This window comes from Pygoscelis adeliae, unplaced genomic scaffold (genome assembly GCF_000699105.1).
Source record: "Pygoscelis adeliae isolate BGI_AS28 unplaced genomic scaffold, ASM69910v1 Scaffold155, whole genome shotgun sequence".
In the NCBI taxonomy this organism is placed as follows: Eukaryota; Metazoa; Chordata; class Aves; order Sphenisciformes; family Spheniscidae; genus Pygoscelis; species Pygoscelis adeliae.
In genome coordinates, this window is record NW_008824932.1 from 5,982,606 (window position 1) to 6,005,685 (window position 23,080).

General features: G+C 38.9%; 1 protein-coding gene across 6 annotated transcripts in view; it reads right to left on the minus strand.

Moving 5' to 3' along the window:
- The window catches only part of TRIP12 (thyroid hormone receptor interactor 12), a 73,455-nt gene that overhangs the window by 35,237 nt on the left and 15,138 nt on the right, over positions 1 to 23,080 (minus strand). For 3 of the 6 annotated variants that reach the window (XM_009325080.1, XM_009325077.1, XM_009325076.1), the window contains exons 2-5: positions 18,830 to 18,976; positions 9,966 to 10,091; positions 8,193 to 8,992; positions 184 to 289 (exon numbers count right to left, since the gene is read on the minus strand). In XM_009325080.1, the coding sequence (XP_009323355.1) occupies positions 184 to 289; positions 8,193 to 8,992; positions 9,966 to 10,091; positions 18,830 to 18,927 (1,130 nt within the window). In that variant the 5' untranslated portion in view covers positions 18,928 to 18,976. The remainder of the gene's footprint in view (positions 1 to 183; positions 290 to 8,192; positions 8,993 to 9,965; positions 10,092 to 18,829; positions 18,977 to 23,080) is intronic. The other 3 variants (XM_009325082.1, XM_009325081.1, XM_009325079.1) reach the window with 2 other exon arrangements.

Here is a 23,080-nt window from a genome sequence, read left to right on the forward strand (position 1 = left end):
CTGATGGTGACAAATTCTATCCGCTATCCATGACACTGGTGTAGAGACTAACCCAGCAGGCCTGAAAAGACAGCTACTTCTACAATAGCAAAGTAAGAGATAGACAAGGCCAGTTTTCATGCATGAAAATTACATTAATATCAACCCACTGCAGTGATGATGTTTCATTATCTTAAGTTTTACCTGGTGCTAGCACAGGAGCCCGTGGTCTTTTGCCGTGTGCTCCGCCGCAAACTGGGGAGCTCAGCAGGTGGTGATTCACTGCGCTTCTTTGTAGATTTTCTTAGACCTATGTAATATGTAAAGAATTGAGTAAATCAGTCTTTAAATACACAGCAGTTTTACAAAGAAATAAAACTTCAGTGTACACAAAACTTCTATGTAGAAGAACAGCTTCTACTTAAGAACCACAATAAGCCCACATCAGCTTTTAGTCACCTTACACTGAACTGCTATACCAGTAAAAGAAAGGTTCAGATACTCACTTTTACTCATTATTTTGAGTTAAGCAATACTAAACTCAAAGTTGTTACCTAGACACCTTTTCCTAACCTACACACTACAGTTATAGAAGAGCTTCTAAGTCTTTCTCATGCTAAAACAGATATGAGATACAAGTTTATTATTTCCACATCTTGGTGTTCAAATCACTTAAAAGAAGATGCTTTAGCTTTAGACAAAAAGAGAAAAAGAAATTACATTGGGGGGGCAGTGGTGGTTGCATCTGTTTTCCCTCACCTCTGAGTAAATCTGTACAGCATAAACTTAATCTTTTTCACTAGCTGAATCATCATTTTTAGTCAGTTTTCTTCACATTAGTATGGCTTAAGAATAACTGCCTTAAATTAAAACCATGCTCCTCTCCAGGAGTCAAGCACTGCCAGTGTTGAGATCCGTCATGTATTATTTGTGTTCCTATTTCAGCCACATCCCTTCAACCCCTATCACTGTCATAAGGTCTTCCTTGAGGCAAATAACCAAGCGTATCTTCACAGCTTTGGAAAAGGAGTTCGAGTTCTTAATTTAGAAGTATTTGCACTGTTGAAGACTGACCCAACTGATATAAGTTTGCTCTAGGTTATCAGAACAATGGCTTCGTGACACATCCCACTGCAGAACCAGGTAAATCTTAGACACACAAGACCCCCACGCAACACAACATTCTCAGGTGATGAGCAAGCTTACTATCAGGCTGAAATATCCTGTAATAGCTTCCAAACTAGAAGGCTGATAACTGAAGTGTTAAAAATCAAAAATCCTTATCAGGCCCAACTTTACATTTCAGTCCCCCCCACCTCTACAATAAATAGACAAAAAAAATAAAAAAGAACCCCATAACATTCAATTTAGACATACTATTACTAGAACAGATGTAAATAGTTTTGAAAAAATGAGAAAGTTAGATCACTGCTCCCTCTTCTGGCAACAAAGCAAAAATAAAACATATTTAAGTGTGCAATGTTTTTGAGCACAGTACCTATCGAACTGGCTCCTGTTTATTTCCTTAATCCTAAAACATTCCAGGAATGCTGAGTTGTGGTACTGAGGGATGAAATGATAACTATGCAGTTTCTGACTGGATAGTTAACAGAAAAGGGAAAGTGATCTGAAAAGCTATTATTGACCTGGTCAATAGTCTGTCCTTTCAAACATTATACTATATTTGACCCAGGAACACAATGTTGTGTGCAGTTAAGTTCCATGCAGACCGAGGGTTAACCTGATCACAGAATCACTTAGGTTGGAAAAGACCTTTAAGATCATCAAGTCCAACTGTTAACCTAGCACTGCCAAGTCTACCGCTAAGCCATGTCCCTAAGTGCCGCATCTACACGTCTTTTAAATAGCTCCAGGGATGGTGCCTCAACCACTTCCGTGGGCAGCCTCTTCCAACGCTTGACAACCCTTTTGGTGAACTCATTTTTCCTAATATCCAAACTAAACCTCCCCTGGCACAACCTGAGGCCATTTCCTCTTGTCCTATCACTTGTTACTTGGGAGAAGAGACCGATACCCACCTCATTACAACCTCCTTTCAGGTAGCTGTATTCATGTATCTACCACACACCTGGCTTACTGACTTAAGAAATTTGGCAACCTTAAGAAAACAACAAGGTTCTGTATTTAACAGCCACCAAGCACTGAACTAAAGCAGGCCAGCCACTTGAATTTTCAGATGGTCTGTACATACAGAACAAAGTATGTAACTCTTTCAAATATTCAAAAAAGCAGTAGCATTTTTACTACGTATGCTTTCAAACCAAAAATTTAAGTTGAAGTTGCTACAACAGAAATACTCGATGACTCCAAGCCTATTTACATACAGTAAGACACTCACGGGCCTGGGGGGAGGAAGTGGAATGTGTTAGAAAGTAGAGATACAAGACAAAAACCGTTTGAAACAGTTGTAGCAGGATCCCATGCCATAGCTATCTAAGCCTCTCAAGTACTAGAAGTGCACAACAAAGCTCCCCTCATGGCTGGTTGTATTTTACAATAGAAAATGCATGCTTTACCCGGCACTAGCATAGCACTGTATTACTCCACAGATAAAGTGCGTTTACCACTCTGAGTTCATATTACATATATGGAAAAGTAGGCTACTCGGTACCTGTAACAGTATGGTGGAATTGTAGTGAGATGTACTTTTGCTTTACATTTAGAAGAATAAGTTAATCACCCTGTTACAGTAGAGTTCACTGGAAAAATATACAGATACATTTTAATTCTTTATGTCAGCACACCACTTACTACTTCAAATCTGTGGGTGCTCATTTGCAAGCAGTCAGACCTAAATATTAAGTAACTTCATATCAGCTTAGTAATAGGCTATCGCACATCCACTGTAAGTGAAATAAGACTGACTTAACTTGCATCAAAATAGGATTTCTGCTAAGGGCAAAGGTTTCACAAAACAGCAGAGCTAGCTTAACAGCTTGCTGTTGTTTAACAGTACGGTACACTCATGTCTTATTATCCCCAAACCAATCCCAATACACACAAAGTGCACACCTGATAGACTTTCTTGCTCCATTAGTATTCTGCCAGGTTGGTGAGCTGAGCTTGCTTAACATGGGTCAGATGAGCACAGACACCATGAAGCAGTAGGGCAATGAAACTGTGAAATGGGCTGTCCTTCTCCATAAGTGAAAAAGTATTAAAGTATTTGCATTAAATTAGCTGAGCCATCTCTTTAAACTGAATTACCTCAGTAAGAGGGTTTTAGGGAATGTAAAGGAGTTACCCAGTTACCGCTTGGTGGACGAGCTGCAGAATGTATCACAGCCTGAGCACCCAGAAGAGTTGAGCTCATTTTCTCCTGCTGCTCAGGAAGAATGTTCTACTTGTCAGATCTTTTTGCATGTTTCTCTTTTCTCAAGTCTTTATTTCTCTACCTCTGATGTACCTACCAGGGCACATATGAGCTTCCACCTCCCTCTATTAATTTCAAAAGCTAAAAAGGAAGCGACAAAAGACTTCTCAGAGCTTGTTCCCTTCCTGCTGTTCAATGCCACTCTCTGCCCTTAAAGTTCATTGTTGAAGAAGGCTCCTTAAGTCAATCTTACCACCTGCATCTTTTGCAAATCCTTTGAATCTTCCCAATACTATAAGCTCAGGACTGCCAATTTCTTCAGCATAGGACTGAACCTTCTTCCTTTCACTCGCATTGTCATCAAAATTTGATCTCCCCCTTAACACACTGCCAGTGTGCTCTCCCAACTGAGTGTTAGTTCTGTATCTATACGAGTTGCAGGAGGCTAACAGCCCCAAGCCTTCCCTGGTAAATAGAACACAACCAGCATTCAGAGAGATGGTATTAGAGATGCCCTGTGACTGCCTCATGAACGAAAAGACAGCAAGGGATTTCAGGGGAATTGGTTTGATGTTCATCTCCAGAAGTTGTTTATTCAGCACTATTTCTGTAATATACAGAGCTATCGTCAAGAGATCTGTTTCAAAGAGCTAGTAAAAGTTATGACCAGAGATGGACTTTCAATAAACCAAAAGAAAATTAGGTTTAAGCAGTTCATATTCAACAACTGCAAAAACTTTAGATGTAAACTTCAGAATTAAAGCAGAGGCATAGGTTTCCTTATGGCAAACATATATTGCTTATGCCCTGACATCATCCTATCTGCATGCCAAACACTCATGTTAATGACTCTGAAGGAAAATAGACCCAAACAGGCTAAACCTGAAACAGTGCAGCCTAACAGAAATAAAAAGAAAAAAAAATCTTAAGAACATCTTCACATTTAAGTGTGTTTACTGGTCAGCTTTTTTTTTTTAAAGGCATTTTTTGTTGTGAGAAAGAAACAAGTTCTGAATGCAGCTGTAACTGCATTCACTTATTTTAAGTCTGAGTGTATTACCCAAGCCAGAACAAAGTTAGTCAAACTTTCACAGTCCATAACCTGGAAAGCCCTTTATTTGCAGTTCAGAAAGACAATCAGTAGAGATTTACTCGTTAGGACTGGAAGTTTAGACTTCAGATTGGCTCTTGTGTTGGGCTGCTCTCCTCCTCATGCAATAAAGATAGGGTGAAAATAGCTGTGGCAGGGGAAGGCAAGACGACCTCCTGTCATTCTAATACTCCACTACTCCCGTCCTTCAGTACCAACCCAGACATCCCCAGCTCTTGATTACAGCCCATCACTGCAATTAAACCAAGTACCTCCAAGCTAGTCATCTTATTTTCTCAATCCCAAGTCAACAACTCTAAGGCTCTAATGACCATCACACAGATAGCACTGTCACCCACAATCCCAAATAAACTGTTTCAGAGCTAGTTTCAGATTCTTTTCTCCTTCACCTCTGCCAAATCCCTTGAAGCCAGGAGTTACACACCATTCACACTCCGTGTTCACTTCATGTGGCTTTTTATTATCCCAATAACCTCTCTAGCCCCCCAGATCTTGAAGCATTAGGTAGAGGCTTCTCAGTCAGGGACAGCTACCCTAAGTTACCCTGCTCTCAGCACTGTCCCAGCCATCGTTGCCAGCTTCTTCCTACTTAAGGGCCACAAGACACTACAAAGGGCAGTAGAGACCTCCCTAATAACGGAGACATAAAACCAAGCTTAATTGTATTGTTACATAGCAGCAAGATGACCCAGTTCACAACATTTAAAAAGCCCCTACAAAATACAGGGCTTGAAGGGGATGTGAAAATAGTCAAGAGAGCAAAACAAGAAACTTGCCTTCCAACCCACCCCCATCAAGAAATATATAGCTACAAAAATGGAGGTGAAAAACTTCAGTCCAGCCTGTTTTTATTCTTCCAGCAAATTCTACAGCTGTTATTCTGTGATGTCACTGCTCAGTTACACAGACTGTTGTGTAGCTGAAGACTCTGAAAGTCACCTTGGCTACGTTTAACGCCTATTAATTATCCAGTGGGGACTGGACAAGACACTTCAAGGTACTCCCCTCCAATATGTGAAAAGCTTCTGCAAAGATGGCAACCATGTCTCTCCTCATTCTTTTCTTCAGTAGACTAAGCCAGCTCAGCTCTTCTAGTTTTTCCTTCAAAAGATCACAACTACTAATAATTCTTTTTGTACTTCCTGAACTGCAATACCCAGAAGTGAACAGCATTGCATTTATATAGACACGACTGACCGTACGTTAGCCAGAATAATCTCCCCTCTCCTCCCATTTTTCTTCCTAGAACCACTCCCCCCATCATTTTTCCCCCAAAGTTTTGAGGCTCCTTACCGAGTTATGCTTGCATGTTTGTTTTTTGTTTCTCTCCCTCTCGTTCTGTAAGCCCTATTTCAAACTTCATATATCCGTTTTATATTATACCCCTATACAAGCCTACTGAGTTGTAGCTTTCACTTTCCACACAGGATTACTGTGACTTCTAAGGACATGTTTCCAAGCAGAGGGGTGTACACCTCAATAATTTAATCTAGATGTTTGCCTTACTGCTTTAGAAAGCTTTAGGGGTGTTAATATTTGCGTGAAAAATCACCTACTTCTGTTCCCTTATCCTCTAAGGGTACTAGGCTTGCTACAGAAAATAAATTTAAATTTACCCATTCTTCCTTAAAAACCTGCCCTGGAGGTTTACTTTCTTAATATTTCTTAACACTTCTCAGCATTATCCAAAATGCATATTTTGTTAAAATATTTCAAATTTGTCCCAATATTTTTGAGTTAGTAAGCTGTATGACAGACAAGTTATTTCTCCTTTTTTTAAAAAGGGGCTAAGCTAACAATAGTTACTATTGCTTCCAAGATCACTTCAATCTGTTGTCAAAGAGTTCTAATGCACTATTTGAAAGGGTGAGACTATTTGAAAATACCATAAAGTTTAACACTTTTCTTCTATTCTAGGTTGAGTTCTTACTCCTAGTGATATTCAGTATAATCACTTACTGTGATCCATGATATTCAACATAATAACCATTGGAGTAAGTTTTGCTGTAATCTACAGTAAAAATAAAGAAGCCTTAGACATTTTAGACTTCTTAATATCACCTGTTAGTACTTCCCCCCCTCAAATTGGGCTGCCACCTAGAGAAAGTAACTTTCACCTCTACTGAGTCTAGAAATGTCTCTCACCATGCTTTGTGCCCCTTACCAGTGACTTTTTATACATACACACACACATACCTACAGTCCATACTAACTTGGTTTTGTGATATATACTTGAATGTCTTAGTTCAACTTAAGTTTATCTTTTTGCAAAAGATGACTTTCAGGTCATGGAAGAGCTGAGGCTAGTCAAGCTGGCTTTCTCAGTACATTCTTTGCAAAGACAGTTCAGGCTCATATTCTCAATACTGTTTTTCAAGCTACTCAACACACATGTCCCTTACATTGTGCTATCCCACCCTTCCCCTTCTCACTCCTTGCTGAAGTTTTGTAATTTGTCACATAAATTACTCTCTGCCTTCACCTTCTCGTTGTTCACTTGTTGGAGGTAAATTTTTTCTCCTCCCTGGTGTTTTTCTTCATTGTTAAAAAGTTGCCTGTAACAAGGACAGGCTTAGCTAAGAACTTGTTGGTCAGTCCCATTCTTGCCCAATTCCTACCCACTTCCCCCTCTCTCCATCCTGTGCAAATTCAGAGTTTTTAACTGGGTGATGAATTCCAGAGTAAGTCTCGGACCATGGAGCAGGTAGATAAAACCTTGCTATAAAGAAAGTAACTCCTCTCCCCTTCCCCAATGCCATTCTTCCTCAATTAGGTTAGGTCATTCCAGAATCAATACTCCAGTCATGCAAGTTATCCAAAACAAGCCTGTTTGGTCAATTAAATCTATTTTGATTATACAGGAAGACATCCAGTTGCTCTTGTTTATTTCACATATTTCCTGCATTAGTATCAGCTATAGACATGCCCCAGTTGGAACAGGCTACTTGTCATCATGTCTAGGTAAAGGAAAAACAGGAAGCAAGCTTAGGAATCCAACTTCTTAAATCAAGTTTTAGAGAATACATACTGTAAGTAAATCATACAGTACACAAAAGCAGCATAGTACATTTCAAAAAAATTTTGTTCAAGGCACAGAGCTACAAGCATATCTGCACACTAGCAGGCAGGTGCTCTGCTTGGAGACAGCTTATATTTTTTAGTGACGAAGTCCAAGAACAGTACCTGCTATTCAAATTCCGCACCAGAGAGGACATATTTTGTAGGAAAAATTGAAAACATAAAGTGACTAACGTCCTAGGCACTAGGTACACTAGGTTTAGAAGACTACTGTTCTTAAAGTAACATCAGAGATTCTCACAGTAAGGAAAAATTAGGAAAGTGGGCTTGAAACAACAAGCCACATATTATCTACTTGTTTTCCAGCATTTATCATTCCCACTTCAGGACAGAAAAATTAAGAAAATGAGAAAAGAAAAAGCCTGAAAAAAGGAGGAATATAGTCAAGAGAGTTTTATAACATATATGTCCCCATCACAACATCCAACTATTTTGCATATATTTTATTTTTAAAATTGATTTGCAAGACAGAGAAGCAACTTAAACTTATAAAACACTGACTGTACTTACATCATTTGCTTTAGCTATAAATAGTTTCAGTCACAGCTTTACTTAAAAGCTCAGCAGAACACACTAAAAGTTAATTTCTCTAAGAAGATCCCAAGAAGTTTTAAAACAACGGAAGTATTTGTTTAGGAGACTTGATTTTAAAATCATATATGCTTATTCTTCCACAAAAGAACAACTTACTTGCTAGCTTAGCCTGTAGTCCTGAAGGTCCAGGTTTTGATGTCTCCGACTTGGAAGAGCCTGGTAGAGACAGTTTTGTTTTAGGGAGACTGACTTTTGGGCTGAATCGAGCAGCCCAGTCAAACTTTGAAGAGCCACCTGTTTTACTTGGTTCTTTGTCCCTGCTACTCCTTCTTGGACTGGGACTGGATGCAGAACGGGAACGTCTAGCCTTATTCTGGTCCTTTCCCTGTTTCACTCTGGCACCCTGAGGAACAGTAGAAGAAGCAGAGGCAACAGCAGAAGAGGAGGAGGATGTGGAAGCTGAAGAAGAAGAATCAGTGATGGTGCTACACCCAGCTTTGGCTGAGGTCACCGATTTTGAAGCCAGCTTGGAGAGTTTTGCTGACTTTTCTTCAGCGCCAGTTGATTCAACAGCTGAACCACTCTTTATACAAGACAGATTCTCTGTCCTTTTCCTCTTCTGACTTCGGGAGCTACCAGCAGCTCCACCCTTTCTGGTGTGAGCCTTGCTTGTTGACGGTAATTGTGTAGACTTCGGCTGTTCTTGGTCTAAGTGTCTCCTCTTAGATTTAGTATGTGGCTTGTTAGTTTCCAAGGAAGTTTCAGTGTGTTGAAGTGCTTTGGGTTTTTTAGCAGAGCTAGGAGAATTGGTCCTCCTGTAATCTGGACTAGCACTGCGTTTAACTCCTCGAGAATTGTCTTTCTTAGGCACTTGCCCCGTTTTTTGCTTCTCTGAAGTATTGACTCTCTCTGGATCTTCTTGTTGTGGTATTAAAACAGCAGATGAACTACAGCCTCTGTAGAAGTAAGCAGGAACAGTGTTAATGTTGAACTCAAGAAACCTCACAGTTGCAACAGTTTTGCAAGATAAGTGTCAGCATTCTCTAATAATAAAGGAAACCGCAGGTAAGAAACATTGTCGATTATTAAGTTTACATTGAAACAAGAAAAAAAAGAAACATGCTTGTATGAGAACAGTCATATTGCAAATCTTTGCTAGCGTGAAAACCAAAATAAATTGCAAAATAAAAGCACAGCATGGTACTTTTTTTAAAAGAGGAAGATATGAGGTAACTCGGATATATTTTACTATCTGATTTTTTTTTAATAGATATGTCGAACTGATTAAAAAGAAAAAAATTCAAGCCATGAAGCTATTATCTGAATGTTTGAGAATATAAGTTCCAAAAGAGAGTAAGGAGTGTTCAGTAATGCATAACTAGTCACAACTGGATTCTAGTTCAAGGCAGGCTCTTAATGAAAGGATAGTTTCTCGTCAATCTTGAAATTGAGGTAATGAATCACAGACAAAAATGGGAAAATTCTCTTCTACATGATAGAAAACTATTCCCGTGTATATAGCAGAAGCGTATGAAGACCAGACAAAGCATGACCAAGACGATTACCCTGAACACAGGCATACTTTAGATTATTACATGTTTCAGTAAATACTGGACATTGCTCAGAACTCCTTGGGCAATCTTCCCCCAACATGAACTGGGAAAAGGGGAGAAAGACCTTGCAAGTATTCCAGGACTAGTTATGCAGAAATCATGTCCTCCCCATCACTGATGGAATGCTCTTAGTTGGTGAATTAGAAAAACAAAACACAATGTGCAACACTGAAATATATCCACTGAATTCAATACCTAGATTAATTAAAATCTATTAGTCATACACTTTATAAGAACTCTGTATAACTAGATATATTATACACAGTTATGAAGCGCAGATAGCACTGGTTAACATATGAATATGAAGCGCAATTACCTTTTAGAAAAGTGTCCCTTGGACTGCTCAGAAGTAGTGTTAGACTGCACTTTGGGTGTCTTTGAAATAGATTTTCTACTCTCAGGAGGGCTATGTGCCTTATGTTTTGCCTGCCCTAAGTGTGACCTGTCAGCAGAAAGTCAAAACAGAAAGCTATCAGGATTCCAAGATACAGATGCAAACCTGTAGGTGGAATTATTATTTTTTGGACCATTTACAAATATTAGTTTACAGCTTCAAACCTTTCCATATCAACCTCTAACATGAAAGCAATATTTCAAAAGAATCACCTGGTGCAGTTACAAATCACTACCGGTGTAACTGTTTTGTAAAGCACACAATTATTTAGTCATTTTAAATGAATAAAACATCTTCTTACACCTGAGCTGTGCAGATAAATTCAAGTTTTTCTGGTGTGCAAGGCTACTGAATTGTTCACTTCAGCATTAAGCTAGCACAGTAAGGCACAAGACTAGAGCACCTGTCAAAGACCTCTTCTCAGAAATAGATATATACTCATCAACCTCAAGATTCCGTGCATTAAGACTTTATCCAGTTATGAGCATTTACACATTTGTCTCTTTGCTCTTCAGTTTAAGAAAATCAAATGCTCGGAATGGGAATGCAACCAGTTCCACTTGGTAGGAAAGCTCAACCCTGCCAGTTGGTTTCTGGCTGCAGATCCACCAGTTCAAAGGATTGAGAGCTGTTTGGTAATAGCTGAGGTAAGAGGAATGAAGAAATGCACGCTACCAATGAAGGTAGTCAGATGAGATGGGAAACCTGTGATGTCAGAGAAAGGCATGAGTTTCACATAGGTAAGCTCCAAGAGGTCTTCCAAGCAGCTTTCAGCTGCATGCAAAAAATCGTTTATTGTATGGGCTCTGGCTGGAGGACAAAGATCATACTATACCATAGACAAAATTTAAGACTTAAGTTACATCTTTGCATATTCCATGTCTATTTTGAAAACCAATGAGAATTTACCATCTGCAAGACTCAAAAAAGACAGCTCATCAGCATTTAAAACAGCATAGTACAAATAATTGCTACGGCAAGAGACATCTCACTTGTAATTCCCTGGATAAAACACACTTTTGACTCAGCTGTCACCAGGAGAACTCTACTGCTCATATCCTACCTTTACAGAAACCCCAAGCACCGCTAACCTTTACGAAACCTCCAACTAGCTTAGTATTAATGCTGTAAGAAGCAACGTTTCAGAGTTAAAGAACTGCTGATTATATGCTTATATGCTATTAACCTAGGCTATCTAGTCCTTTGAGTTGAGCTATGCAAACATCTTTGAATCATATGGGGGAAGAGGAAAAAAAATGTAGACTTCAGATTTAAGTGTCCTGCTCCAACCCCTAACCCCAAACATCAAAAAGTTTAGGCCAAAAGAGTAAGTGGAAGAGGTAGAAGAGTTCCACAAGCTTTCAAATAGCTAGCTTCTTCCAACCAAATGCCAGAAATCTAGTAGCAAAGGCAGAGCTAAGCCTGCTGTTGACCAGAAAGTTTCACCATCCTCTTAAGGATTTCAACACAAACTTTAACATAAATCTTAATAGGAAAAAAGTACCAAGTCTAATTACCTAAGTGATAACCACATGATAATTTGCTTACAGAGTCAAAATGGTAAGACTTCACTAATATGACTGTTTTCCTTGATAACTTTCCTTCCTCTGTTTTCTTCCAAAGTATTTTCATTTAGTCAGTTACTTGAACAGATGAATGCACCTACAGCACATATTCAAAACATTTTCTGTGGCTCATCTTTCTAAGAGCATAACAGTCTGAAAAGATTAAATTAACAGCATCTTCTCCATACTCCAGTAATTTGTTTTTATTTCTGATACCAGAATAAATCATTTTTACTATCAAAAGCAAGTGAAATAAAACATTTAGATCTTTAGCTCACAATAGCAAACTCCATCAAGGTAAACTTGGGAATGTTTCACCTAATCCTGAGTGTTTGGATTTTCCTTTTCCCAACAAAAGATTAAGGCGTGAAATTTAATTTTGCCCTTGAAATGTTTTTATTATGGGAGTAACAGAAGTTATTACATAATTTACACTTGGCAGGAATCTCTTTTTATGTAAGCTAACTGATCAGGGTTCATTTATTCTGAAGTATATTTTAAAAGGTTATTCTCCCTTAAAGATTTTTGTTTTGCTTTAATTAGAACTGGATTCAACTTAGTGCTTTAAGTATTCACAGAACACAAATAATTGAAGATCTTTTCAACTAAAATATGGCTAAAGCAATATATCAAAAACATCAAGTACTTATTAAATCATACACTGAAGAGTTTCCACTTGTTCCAGGCTTCCCCCCTTCCACCTTTAGACCCTTCAGGTTCTTAGAAGTTTTACAAACGTAAATTGGACATTAATATGAGATTATGTAGACCAATAAAGCAAACAACCATAACCTGCGGATCGTGAACTCTGTATCATGCAGACTATTTGCATTTGCTTTATTTTCTTTATCCATCAAACTATCAGTAGAAATAACACTCATAGCCAGAGCAGAAAGGTTACACTAGAAACGTAACAAGTGGGGAGTCAAAACTGATGAGGATTTTTTTTAATTTTATTTTTAAAGACCTACTGTGCTCTCACTTCTCATTCTTTGAGTTAATCATTCACCTTGCATGTGTTGAAAAGAGAAGGTACACTAGACAATAGCAACTGTACGTGCAGTAGCATGTCAGTTAAGAGGAGCATGACATTAACTCCTCTTCTCTAAGATTTATATGATGGCAGACTGACAATTTGGAGACACTGCAGGATTAAGTTAAAAGAACTTTAACCATATGCCACATAACAAGTGTCATTGTCCCAATTTATAGTAAGGTTGTGACAGCTTGCTTAAGGTCTCATTAAAAGTTAACTTACATACAAAGATAGGTAGAATAGTCTGATGAGCTAGAAACAAAAAGAGTAACGGTTGGAGAACTAAGTGCTATGAAAGGTACATGGGCAGCTGGAAGATTGATTCTTGTTAAAAGTTGTAAGCTACCTGTACTTTTGCCCATAATTCAAGGCTTTTAACTCTTAACTTACCCAGTTATAAGCTCTTTGGTCTTTTCCATTAACATTTCCTTCATTCAGAAGCTTCATTTAAACAAATATTCTAGCAACAAATATTTTGAGAGGCTAAGTTCCTCGTTAGTGATGAAAAATGATAGGGTAAGTATTTATGAGCTTGTGTTCGTCCATTTCCATTCATAGGGGCAGGTCCAGGAAGATTGAGCACTTGCTGCACCTTCAAGTGTTATTTTGGGTTGTCCCCCCACCCCCTCCCCGACAGTTTCATAACCCGCTCCAAGGCTTCACTCTACTGGGCAAAGCTGTCTGCTGATACACATTTTCATTCACAGGCAGACACTCAGTTTAGCGCAACACACATACAGAAGTTGACAAGTGACCCACCATTTAGTTTGCAGTGTTTATATAAACAATCCCGTGGAAACTGCCAGCCCTTAGCTTTCCTTAGCAAAACCATAATAAAGAACCAACTAGAACCTGTCCTCAAAAAGTTACTCCGTGCATATTAAAAAAAACATACCTTTTGAAGTTAGTTAATAAACAAAATGTTTCATCTAAGTCATGTTCCTCAGCAGCTGGGAGTAAAGTATTAAAAGCTTCCAAATATGAAGTCTACAAAATTAAACACCCTTTTACTTCTGTCAAAAGTGAAATAAAAAAAACCAATAGCACAGATGAAATAAGCTGTGTAAAAAACCCTGCTTTCTCTCCTCAGAATTACTCCACCTGTCTTCCCCACCGATTCAAACACTATATCTAGTTTTTACACAAGTCTCAGGTAAGATGTTAACAGTTAACATATTATGAAGACTGGTCCAAAATCAAATCCTGTTCAGAACAAAAGTAGTATAACTGACAAAAGCATTCTTCTTGCTTCAGTATTTGAAAAAGGTCAGTCCAAAGTGTTTTCCAGATTCTGCTTATACCAATGTCCTCTATGCAGCTCACAAGGATCTCTTATTTCTCATTTAGCCTTCAATCCCAAATGCACAAGAACATGCACATAGTATACTCCAAAAACATAAAATCTGTAAAAGTATCATACTTTCATATACAACTGCAACAGCATAGCAGCATTTATGTCAAGTTGATATCCTACTTAAATACTGCTGTTCCTAAAGATTTCAGAAGACTGACAATATGCACATTAAAAGATAAACACCACTGTCATTTCATGCCACTAAAAAAACCAAATTTTTGTAGCACTAGTAAGTAGTTTAGCACACAGGACCACTTCCATTACTCCATACCAATATACTGAAACATTGCTCACGACTGAAAGGAACAGTCAACTGCACCACTTTCAGAAAAGATCTTTTTGTGTGCCTCACAATATCACTTCCAAATTGCTCCCATTCAGAGTAAATACTATGGCATCACTGGGAACTTAAGCCACAAGGGCACAATTCTTCAACACACATGGTGACAATGTAGATACAGAGTTAAGAAAGTGACAGTAAGTACCTTCCACCCCCTCCTCCTGCCCGCATGAAAAGAGTGCTCTCATTAATGCATCTGCTTCCCACTCCTCTTTGGTTTACTGCTGCAAATGGAAGCTTTCCTTACAAACCTGCAAAGAGTCATCCTTCAATGGAAAGTGCTGGAAGATACAGTTCAGAGAAGGGTTCATGCTGTACAATTAGGAAGGTGCCATCGTAACGATAATTCTAAATTAGGAGGATAACACTGAATACTTTTCAATCTGGTAGTAAAGCCAGTAAGAACTATAATATCCACAAGAGCAGGAAGTCATCCAAAGCACAGAGTTATTTCAACATCACTACTGAGAACAGAAGGTGAAGAATCACATTAGTCCAACTTCACCAAGGCCAGTTTGGTTATGTGCATACATGGGGAGAAAAACAGTTCACCAGTTTGTACATCTGTTTTTAAACACACACCCCTTGCTTCTTTTTGAGAAAAGCACAAATCATGGATGCTAAGTTTACTTCCAATTTGTGCTGCAGCAATCTTTCTACAGTCTGTGAGCCTAGCGTCATTGTCTGGTTTTTGTTTTTTAAACAAATGCAACTGTAAAAATCAAACACTCAAAGCTCATATCAAGTAACTGTGTTGAGTGTGAAATGGCTAGTAAAACTCCAGCAGAAGACAGATCACAGGCTTCCCTCACTCCATTTTGACTGCAGGCATTGATGTTATTAGGTTACATCAAATAAGCCCAATCTAGAGGAAAATGGGTTTGCATTGTTGCTTCCAGGTTAAGCCAAATCTGCCAGTCTTACATGCCACAAGAGGAAGATTCTGCATTTATGTTTTAAACACTAGACCAGAAAGGAGTTTGGAATTTCCAAAGTCTTCATGCAAGTGAAAAGTAGCTGCTCAGCAAGTTGAATTGATAAAGTTTTAACAAAAGACCTTTAAGCTGTAAAAAGGTCAAGGACTATAGAAAGACATACATTAGCATTTCAGCTTGGAAGTGATATCCTTCTCCAGCCTCTCTCCTTTTTAACACCTTCCTCAACTGAAGTCTATCGTAGTGTTCACTCCAGTCAGAGCACAAGAGACAGAGGCAAAGTTAAGGCTATTACAAAGCCATTTGGCTATTCTACCAACGGCTATACAACCGCTCGCTTACATTAGATTAGCAGACTTCACACCAAAGTCTGAAATTACAGTACGAGTGACAAACTCCACAAACTCTCCAAGTTTTTGTCACTTAATTTGTATTTTGAAAGTGTGTGCACCTTAGCCACAAGAAAGCTTTAAGAAAAAAGCTGTTGCATTTCCAGCATTTAGAAAGCTATTTATACAAAGCAGAAATGTAATCCATTACACAAGTTCAGACACTATCGAAACTTGTCCTTGCTCGAAGCGTTATGATTGCATATCTATGACCAAACTGAAGTAACCTTCTCCAACGCTCTAGAAGGTGTGGCCCTTAAGTTTGCTTGTAAACTTTGTGGCTAATTTTAGGCATGAAGCAACAACCCCCTACAGACTCACATTACTGCTTAATTCCCCTCTACAATACTAGTTTTGTTTTGTGTGGGGTTTGGGGGCGGGGGTGGTGGTGTTTGTGTATTGGTTTTGTTTTGTTAAGAGACACATGGATCTAATAAAGCAGCTGAATAAAATCTCATACTATCTGTACAACTACATCAACAAGTAGCGCAGATCAACAGAAAAGTTGTAAAGCAAGATACTTGCCATTAAGGACCAATGTCCACCATCTATGCATTTCAATGATTTCTACTTCAAAGCAGACTAGATTACAACCACAAGTGACCAGGATGCATGAACTGCTCTCCTAGAGCACAGCTTCCAGTTTAGTTTCATCCAAAAAGATTCCAATTCAAGTGCTCCAAGACCATTCCATGACGTTAGCCAAAGCACAGCAGGTGAGGATGACAGATTTGCTTCAAAAGAACATTCCCAACTCCAACTAAAATACTAACATAGATGCATCCTAAGCTCACAGTTATTTTCACAATAGGAGCATATTATTGAAACTGGTCTTTCCACAGTTTGTTCACTTCATTTAAGTGATTTTACAGCTGAAATTGAAGAGTTTCACTTTATGGATGACAAATGCGAGAAAGAGACTGGAAATAAGCTAGTGTCTTGAGTGCCCCAAAAAAACTAATGTAAGAAAAGGTGTGTTTGGTTGTAGAGGTTTTTTGCTTTTGTTGTTGGGTTTGTTTGTTTTAAATATAGCAGCCAAAGCAGCATGTATCACCAGAGTACAGCAAGGCATAATGAAGAAGGTACATCAAGCTGTGAACTCTAGACCCTCCTATGTACTGTTCAGCAGCAGAACTAGGACATACTATCCCACTGCATCCTAGATGCATGGAAGGATGAGTCCCAAGGTTTGTGGCTAAGGACAGGCAACCAGAGAAAAAGTGACTCTTATCCAAGAGCTTGTCTCTTTCCATTTCATCTGCAGATTTTTCAAGGACATGATAGATCTGTCTTACATTGTTCCTTGTACAATAGCCATTTCTGCCCAACAGCTTACTGAAGAGGAGATATGGAAGACAGTAAGAGAAACTGAATTCATTATAAAGTTTGTATTAACCAGCATGCTTTATCCAGGCCTTTTTACATGCTTTGCCAGCCAAAAAAAAAATGCTTGTTCAGAGATGGAAAGGCAGGGGAGGTCCTGTTCTAAAGAGCCTGCATTTTCAAAGAGTATTGTAAGCTTCCATTCTCTTTACTTAAGCAAAGAGCTTTGGTTCTGATAAAGGTCTAACATAGTTCAGGAGTGCAATACGCTCTGCTCATAGAAGTTTGACTGACACAGATTTGGTGAGGGGTGGAAAAGGTCCAGTCATTTAAGACAAGTTGCATCTTGAATCATTGTGTGACAGCACAAGTAACAGATCACAATGCATCAGAACACCGGATGAGTAACTTTCTTGTAAGAAAATAGCGCTACCCCTAAAATTCTTCAATTTGTCTGACTCACTGTAGAGCTTCTCCCTGGCATTCTGCTATAAAATCTGAATAAACAGTAGATATCTGAAGAAGAATCCCCCACCCCATGCCCAAATAACTTGCCTTTAGTTCTTTATTCTAGGGAGAGGGTTATTCACCCAGGTCAAGTTCGGTGAAAAAGAAAAGAGTTGGTATGGCAATATCCAATAAACATCCACACAGAATGGACAAAATGGAATGAAGGGTTCACCATGCCTCAGTTAAAGAAGGAGTATTCTCCAAACACAATTCTAGCTTGCAAAATAATCAGCTACATAAGGCAGCAACTTCCCCCTCCTTATTATGCTACAGAAGCCCAGGACAGAAACCTTGTGTTTATCGTCTGCTTTTCCATTTGTACAGTAGAGACTGGTTTAGAAAAAGCGAAGCTGCATTTTGCAGATTGAATTATTCCCCCCAAGGTTCCTTAGAAGAACAGCTAGCCTCCTTCATCCACTCAATAGTGACCTTGTTCTCAGACTTTATACTAGTAAGAAATACCTCATCTTCATTATACATTATAGTTCAATTCCTTCATAGTAAAAAACTTTTTATTTTGTGCCACTGACCTGCAATATTTTAATACTCTTATACAAAAAAACCCGAAGCCCAAGATACACATATTCAAACAACTGCACCAGTAACACCGCTGAGGAATTAGAGTACAGACAGATGCTGCCTACCATGATACTATAACCTTTCTTCATTAGACTAATATTTTAACAAAATTAGAGGAAGACTTATCTCACTCACTCAGATGAAGACTCTTAATTCCTTAAAGGACATGGCAATAATTATACAGTCAGCATCCACAGAAAAGTTTCAAGGATCTTCTTTGTTCTGCATTGTAGAGGCAACCACTTACAGAACAAATACAACCTGGTCCACTTGCTCACTAGTACAAGTATATTAAAGGATGGCAAACCTTTTGTTCTTGAATTATTCAAAAGCTGCACAGGATTAACATGCAGTGCAAGGGAACAGAGAAGTGCCAGTTATTCAGTCTTCTCTAACAGAGATATAGATTTTCCCAGATTTCACACACCAGAGTTTCCCTGTCCCGTCCCCCCAACGTATTTTTGTTATTGAGGAAGGAAGAGGGGGAAGGAATTTGTAACTACCTGGTGATTTGTGGAATATAGCTCAGTCACCCTTTTCCCCATAGATCTACTACTGTTATTCTAGCTGAACATGCGTGATAGCAAGTTATCCATGTTTTCATTCCATACAATAACAGTACAGATAGCACTTCAGGGGCAAAAAGATTTTATGCAAGTTTCAGTACTTGGATTGCAGGATGGAAAACTTCATTCTCTAATTAAACAGCATCAATTTTGCTTTTATACATTAAAACACACTCAGAGATAACATACCTTCCTCCTACTGCGTCGTCTTGTGGCTGGGCCCCAGCAGTGTTCCTCTGTGAACGTCGCAGTGACCCCCCTGGATTGTTATTAGGCCGGTTGGACATTGGCACCTCTCTCCTGAAGGGACATACCCTTTCTAGACACTATCATTCACTGAAAGACAAGAGAGATATAGTAATAAGACATGTGGCATGAAGACTCACAGCCATGCCTCAAGAGACAAATGTAAGATGCTATTGTTCAAGCAAAAACTTAAGACAAAAACCTTTAAACAATTTTTAGTTAAAAGGCACACGAACCAAGATTCTTCTCAAGAGCGTTTAGATCCTTAAAATAGAGCAACCAGTTTTCAGTATATATAGCATACAAATGACCTATTGGACTAGATGACCTTCAAAGGTCCCTTCCAACCCAAACTATTCTATGATTCCATGATGACACGCTTCTTTTCTGGCAGGCTTCTATAATTATTTTAAGACGACAAGACAAATGCAATTTAGGAAAACCTGTATGATAACATTAACGAAACACACTAACTAGTAAAACTCAATGCTTGACAGAGAGCACTAGTATTTAAGTATTTTAACTCTCATTGTGGGAGATGACAATGCCAGTTTCAGCAATAAGCAGCAGTATCCACAAGATTACAGAAGTAACTCAACCACTGCGCTTCTAAAACAGCTTCTTTCTCTAGTCAGATTTATGCAACTGCCATTTGCATAAAGAAAGATACATAGTAATTCAGGAAAAGAGATCTAGCTATATAAGCAAGAAGCTCTTGCTCATGAGAGGTTAATTAGTGGGAAAAGGTATTTGAGACAGAAGAATTAATGAGTGTACACAATTATTTTAAAAAAAATAATCAATATAATGGCTTTGTATTACTACTTTTGGAATTGCTTTGTGACTGCTAGAGGTCTACAGATACTATTTTGGTAGTTATTTATGGAAGACTACCATAACACCCAGTTGCAGTCCTCAGAGGTATTTCAAGGTCAAGCCTCACTTAGCTCCTCAGTGAAGAGAGGTAACTTTTGTATCCTGTGCTAAATTGGTATTTCTATACAGAGACCATAGCAACAGGACCACAACCAGCAAATCCAGTTTTACTGTTTCTAATTGTGTAGAATCTGGTAAAAAAAGATATTTGCAGGTGAGAAAAGCCACAAGAAGAAAAATAACCGAAGTTTAAGAACACAATAGTCTATATGCTGGTTCAGTATCTATTATATCTATAGCACAGTAAGCAAGAAGTCTGCCAGGAAAAAGTTTAACACATTTCAGCTGCAGATAACTAAGGCTCAGTTCAAGTTTGAATGCCTCCAATGAAGTAACTCTCAAGACCTGGTATCGTCAGTAAAGCCAGATAATACTTGACTATAATTGTCTATTCCTGTGGAAGAGCCTACAGAAGTGAACAAAAGTGAGTAGAAAAAAAAAATCCTAAATTATTCCGGTTTACTGCAGGCCATAAGAAACCAGGCACATAAATTGGTATTATGCAAACCATTACGTCACATACCTAGTACAATGCCAAAAGGAACATGCATATTATCAAGACACCTGCACAGCACAAGAAATTAGTGATCAGGATTCTGCTAGCTCAGATTCAGTCTTGTTACACTGTAATGATACAACCTAGTACTAAAAGCTCCCGGTTAGCATGCCAGAAATAGCTTAAATAAGCTCCAGGAATCAAATAAGAATACAAGTTAGGCAGAAGAATTGCTCCCCATCCTAATCCCCACATCACAGGAGTCAAAGCATCTTTTGAAAGTTGTGTTCTTTCCACTAAGAGGTCCAACACAGCAGCAGACAGCAAAAGCAGAAAGTAGGATTAATTAGCAAATCATTGTCTTTACCTTGTTTTTTTACTTTATCCTTCGGAATTTGAAAGAACGTAAGTAGAGCACAAAATACACAATCCTATAAAATACAGTTGTTCAATGAACCTCATAGCTATAAGTCTTGATGACTGGGAAGCAGAGAAAGCTGTAAACCCTACTCTTCAGAAGCTGAGCTTTCTTTCTTCATGATTATTTCTCTTATCTAACTCCTTAAACATAGCAAATATTCCCACTAACGGAAAGGTTTAAAGCTTTTAAGTAATACATGACACCTCCAGTCTACAATTTACACTTTGGAGCACAAAAAGATTTACAATGGAACAGAAAAAAACTGCTGTAGCTGGAAATTATGCCAGCTCGCCGGTGCAGACAGATTAGTCAGGTTGAGGAGAGCGTAAGTGGTAGCACTCTCTGCAGAGTACACCGCAGATGCGAGACAACGAGCCTAGCATCAACCAGGCTGAAAGCTGACCAAGGTTCCAGCACTACCTAGGGGGTCTAGCTGAAGTCGATCACAGGCACTGTCAAATGCTGTTGTACATTCTCTCTTTATTTCTTTGTATTCAAACACCAAATGAAAAAACCATCTCTTCATATACATCAGCAAGGAGACACATTTTGTGCATTTTCTGAAAGGAAGGAGTAGTGTCCCCTTCTGTACAAAGGTCAACTGAGGTTGAAGTTGGGTACTAATGCCAAACTACCCATCATGCTATGAAATGGTTGCCATAGATCTATTGTGTCACCTCATACCGACTATATAGTCAAGAACATGCCTCCCAGCAGGCTTCATTCTGCAAGGTGCAGCGCTCACTCTAGAGCTCTGCTAGGTCAGCCACATGCTTTCCCACCTAGGGCCAGTACATGGGCTCCTCCACAAAACACTAGAAGAGTTAGCTGAAGAAAACATCACATGGGCAATCCTGGTGCTGTCTAGAGAAACTTTAGTTTAATGTTGATGTGTCTGGCTCAGCCAGCCACTTTAAGTAGTCTGTGCTTAGAAGTTATGCAGCACAGCGTGTTGTCATACACATGATATTTTCAGCTGTGTAGAAGAATGAAATGGCAGCTGTTTTATCCTGTAAGGCATCTGTCAAGTCAAGATGATGTCCAGAGTTACCTTCTATATTGAAACCTCTCAACTTAACTGCATTTCTTATTGTGCAGTGTGTTACCATATGACTCCCAGTTTGCCTTTAAATAGAATGCTGCTTCATGATTCGGCTTTGACCTTTAACATCAAAACATCAAGTCTCACTGCAAGTATTTGAAGCCACACAATACCATGTGCCCAGTTAGTCCAGTAGGGAAGAGATCTTTTTAGTGGGTCACAACTGTCTTCCACATGCCATAATGACAAGTAAAGAGCCCTGAGGTTCCTAAAATTGAGCTGTTCTCATGCAGACTTGTCCCTCCATCTGTAAGCCTCGCTCCCAGCACCTGGCTTATTCTTCCCCCTCTTTAGATACATAAATTCAAAGAAGATGCGCAACCCAGTAGATCAGCTGAATGCGCCAGTGCAGTCCTGTCACATTTTAAGACTATTTCCTCAACTACATTAAGCGTTCTCCCCACACCCACAATAAGAAAAAGCTACAACTGTACATCAGACCTCTGTGCTTCAGTTGATAGGCTTTGCGATTTGACAATTTTAAGTTCAGGTTCTCTTCCAGCATAAAGTTTTCTGTAAACAAGTCATTTTAGTTTATGTTTCATAACCCCATATTCCTAGCTGTAACGATGCCAAAGCACTAGCCTGCAGATGCTCTCCTCATAAGCAGACTCTTTAGATTGAGGATGAACGCTAAAAAACAGCATTTCAAATAAACCCACAACGTATCTGCCAGATGCACTGGCATCTAATTGTTATTATCTTGCATAGTATTCTTGAGTTTTAGTAAACACTGTTTGATTACCATTAACAGTCACCTTTGTTACTGGACAGGAAAGCAACTAGAATTAATTTCTGTAGACCTAACATACCTATTACAAACATTATAGCTAATGCATAGCCAACACATTACTTGGAGAGGTTCCACAGGAACACAAGATACACAAACCACCTGTCAACTTGCAGCGAAGCCTTTACCTTCCTTCTCATGGAAAAGCCAACAGGAAGTGACTGACACTTTTCCATATCTTTAAAGTAAAGAGAGGAAACAGACAACTACATTACAAGGCTGTATCGGCTTCTACTTAACACCCAAAAAGCACCCCCTGAAGGATACTGTGAACTGTGATGTAGGCTACAGAGAGGAAAAGAGAAAAGTAAACTGAAGCACTCCAATAGGCTCTACGGCCACTAACAGCATAACAAGGAAAAGCGGTAACAACCCCTGTAAAAGTGGAATTGAAAGCTTTCACAAGAAAAGGGCTTCCTTAATCTACTTGGATGAGCTCTAGAACTCGT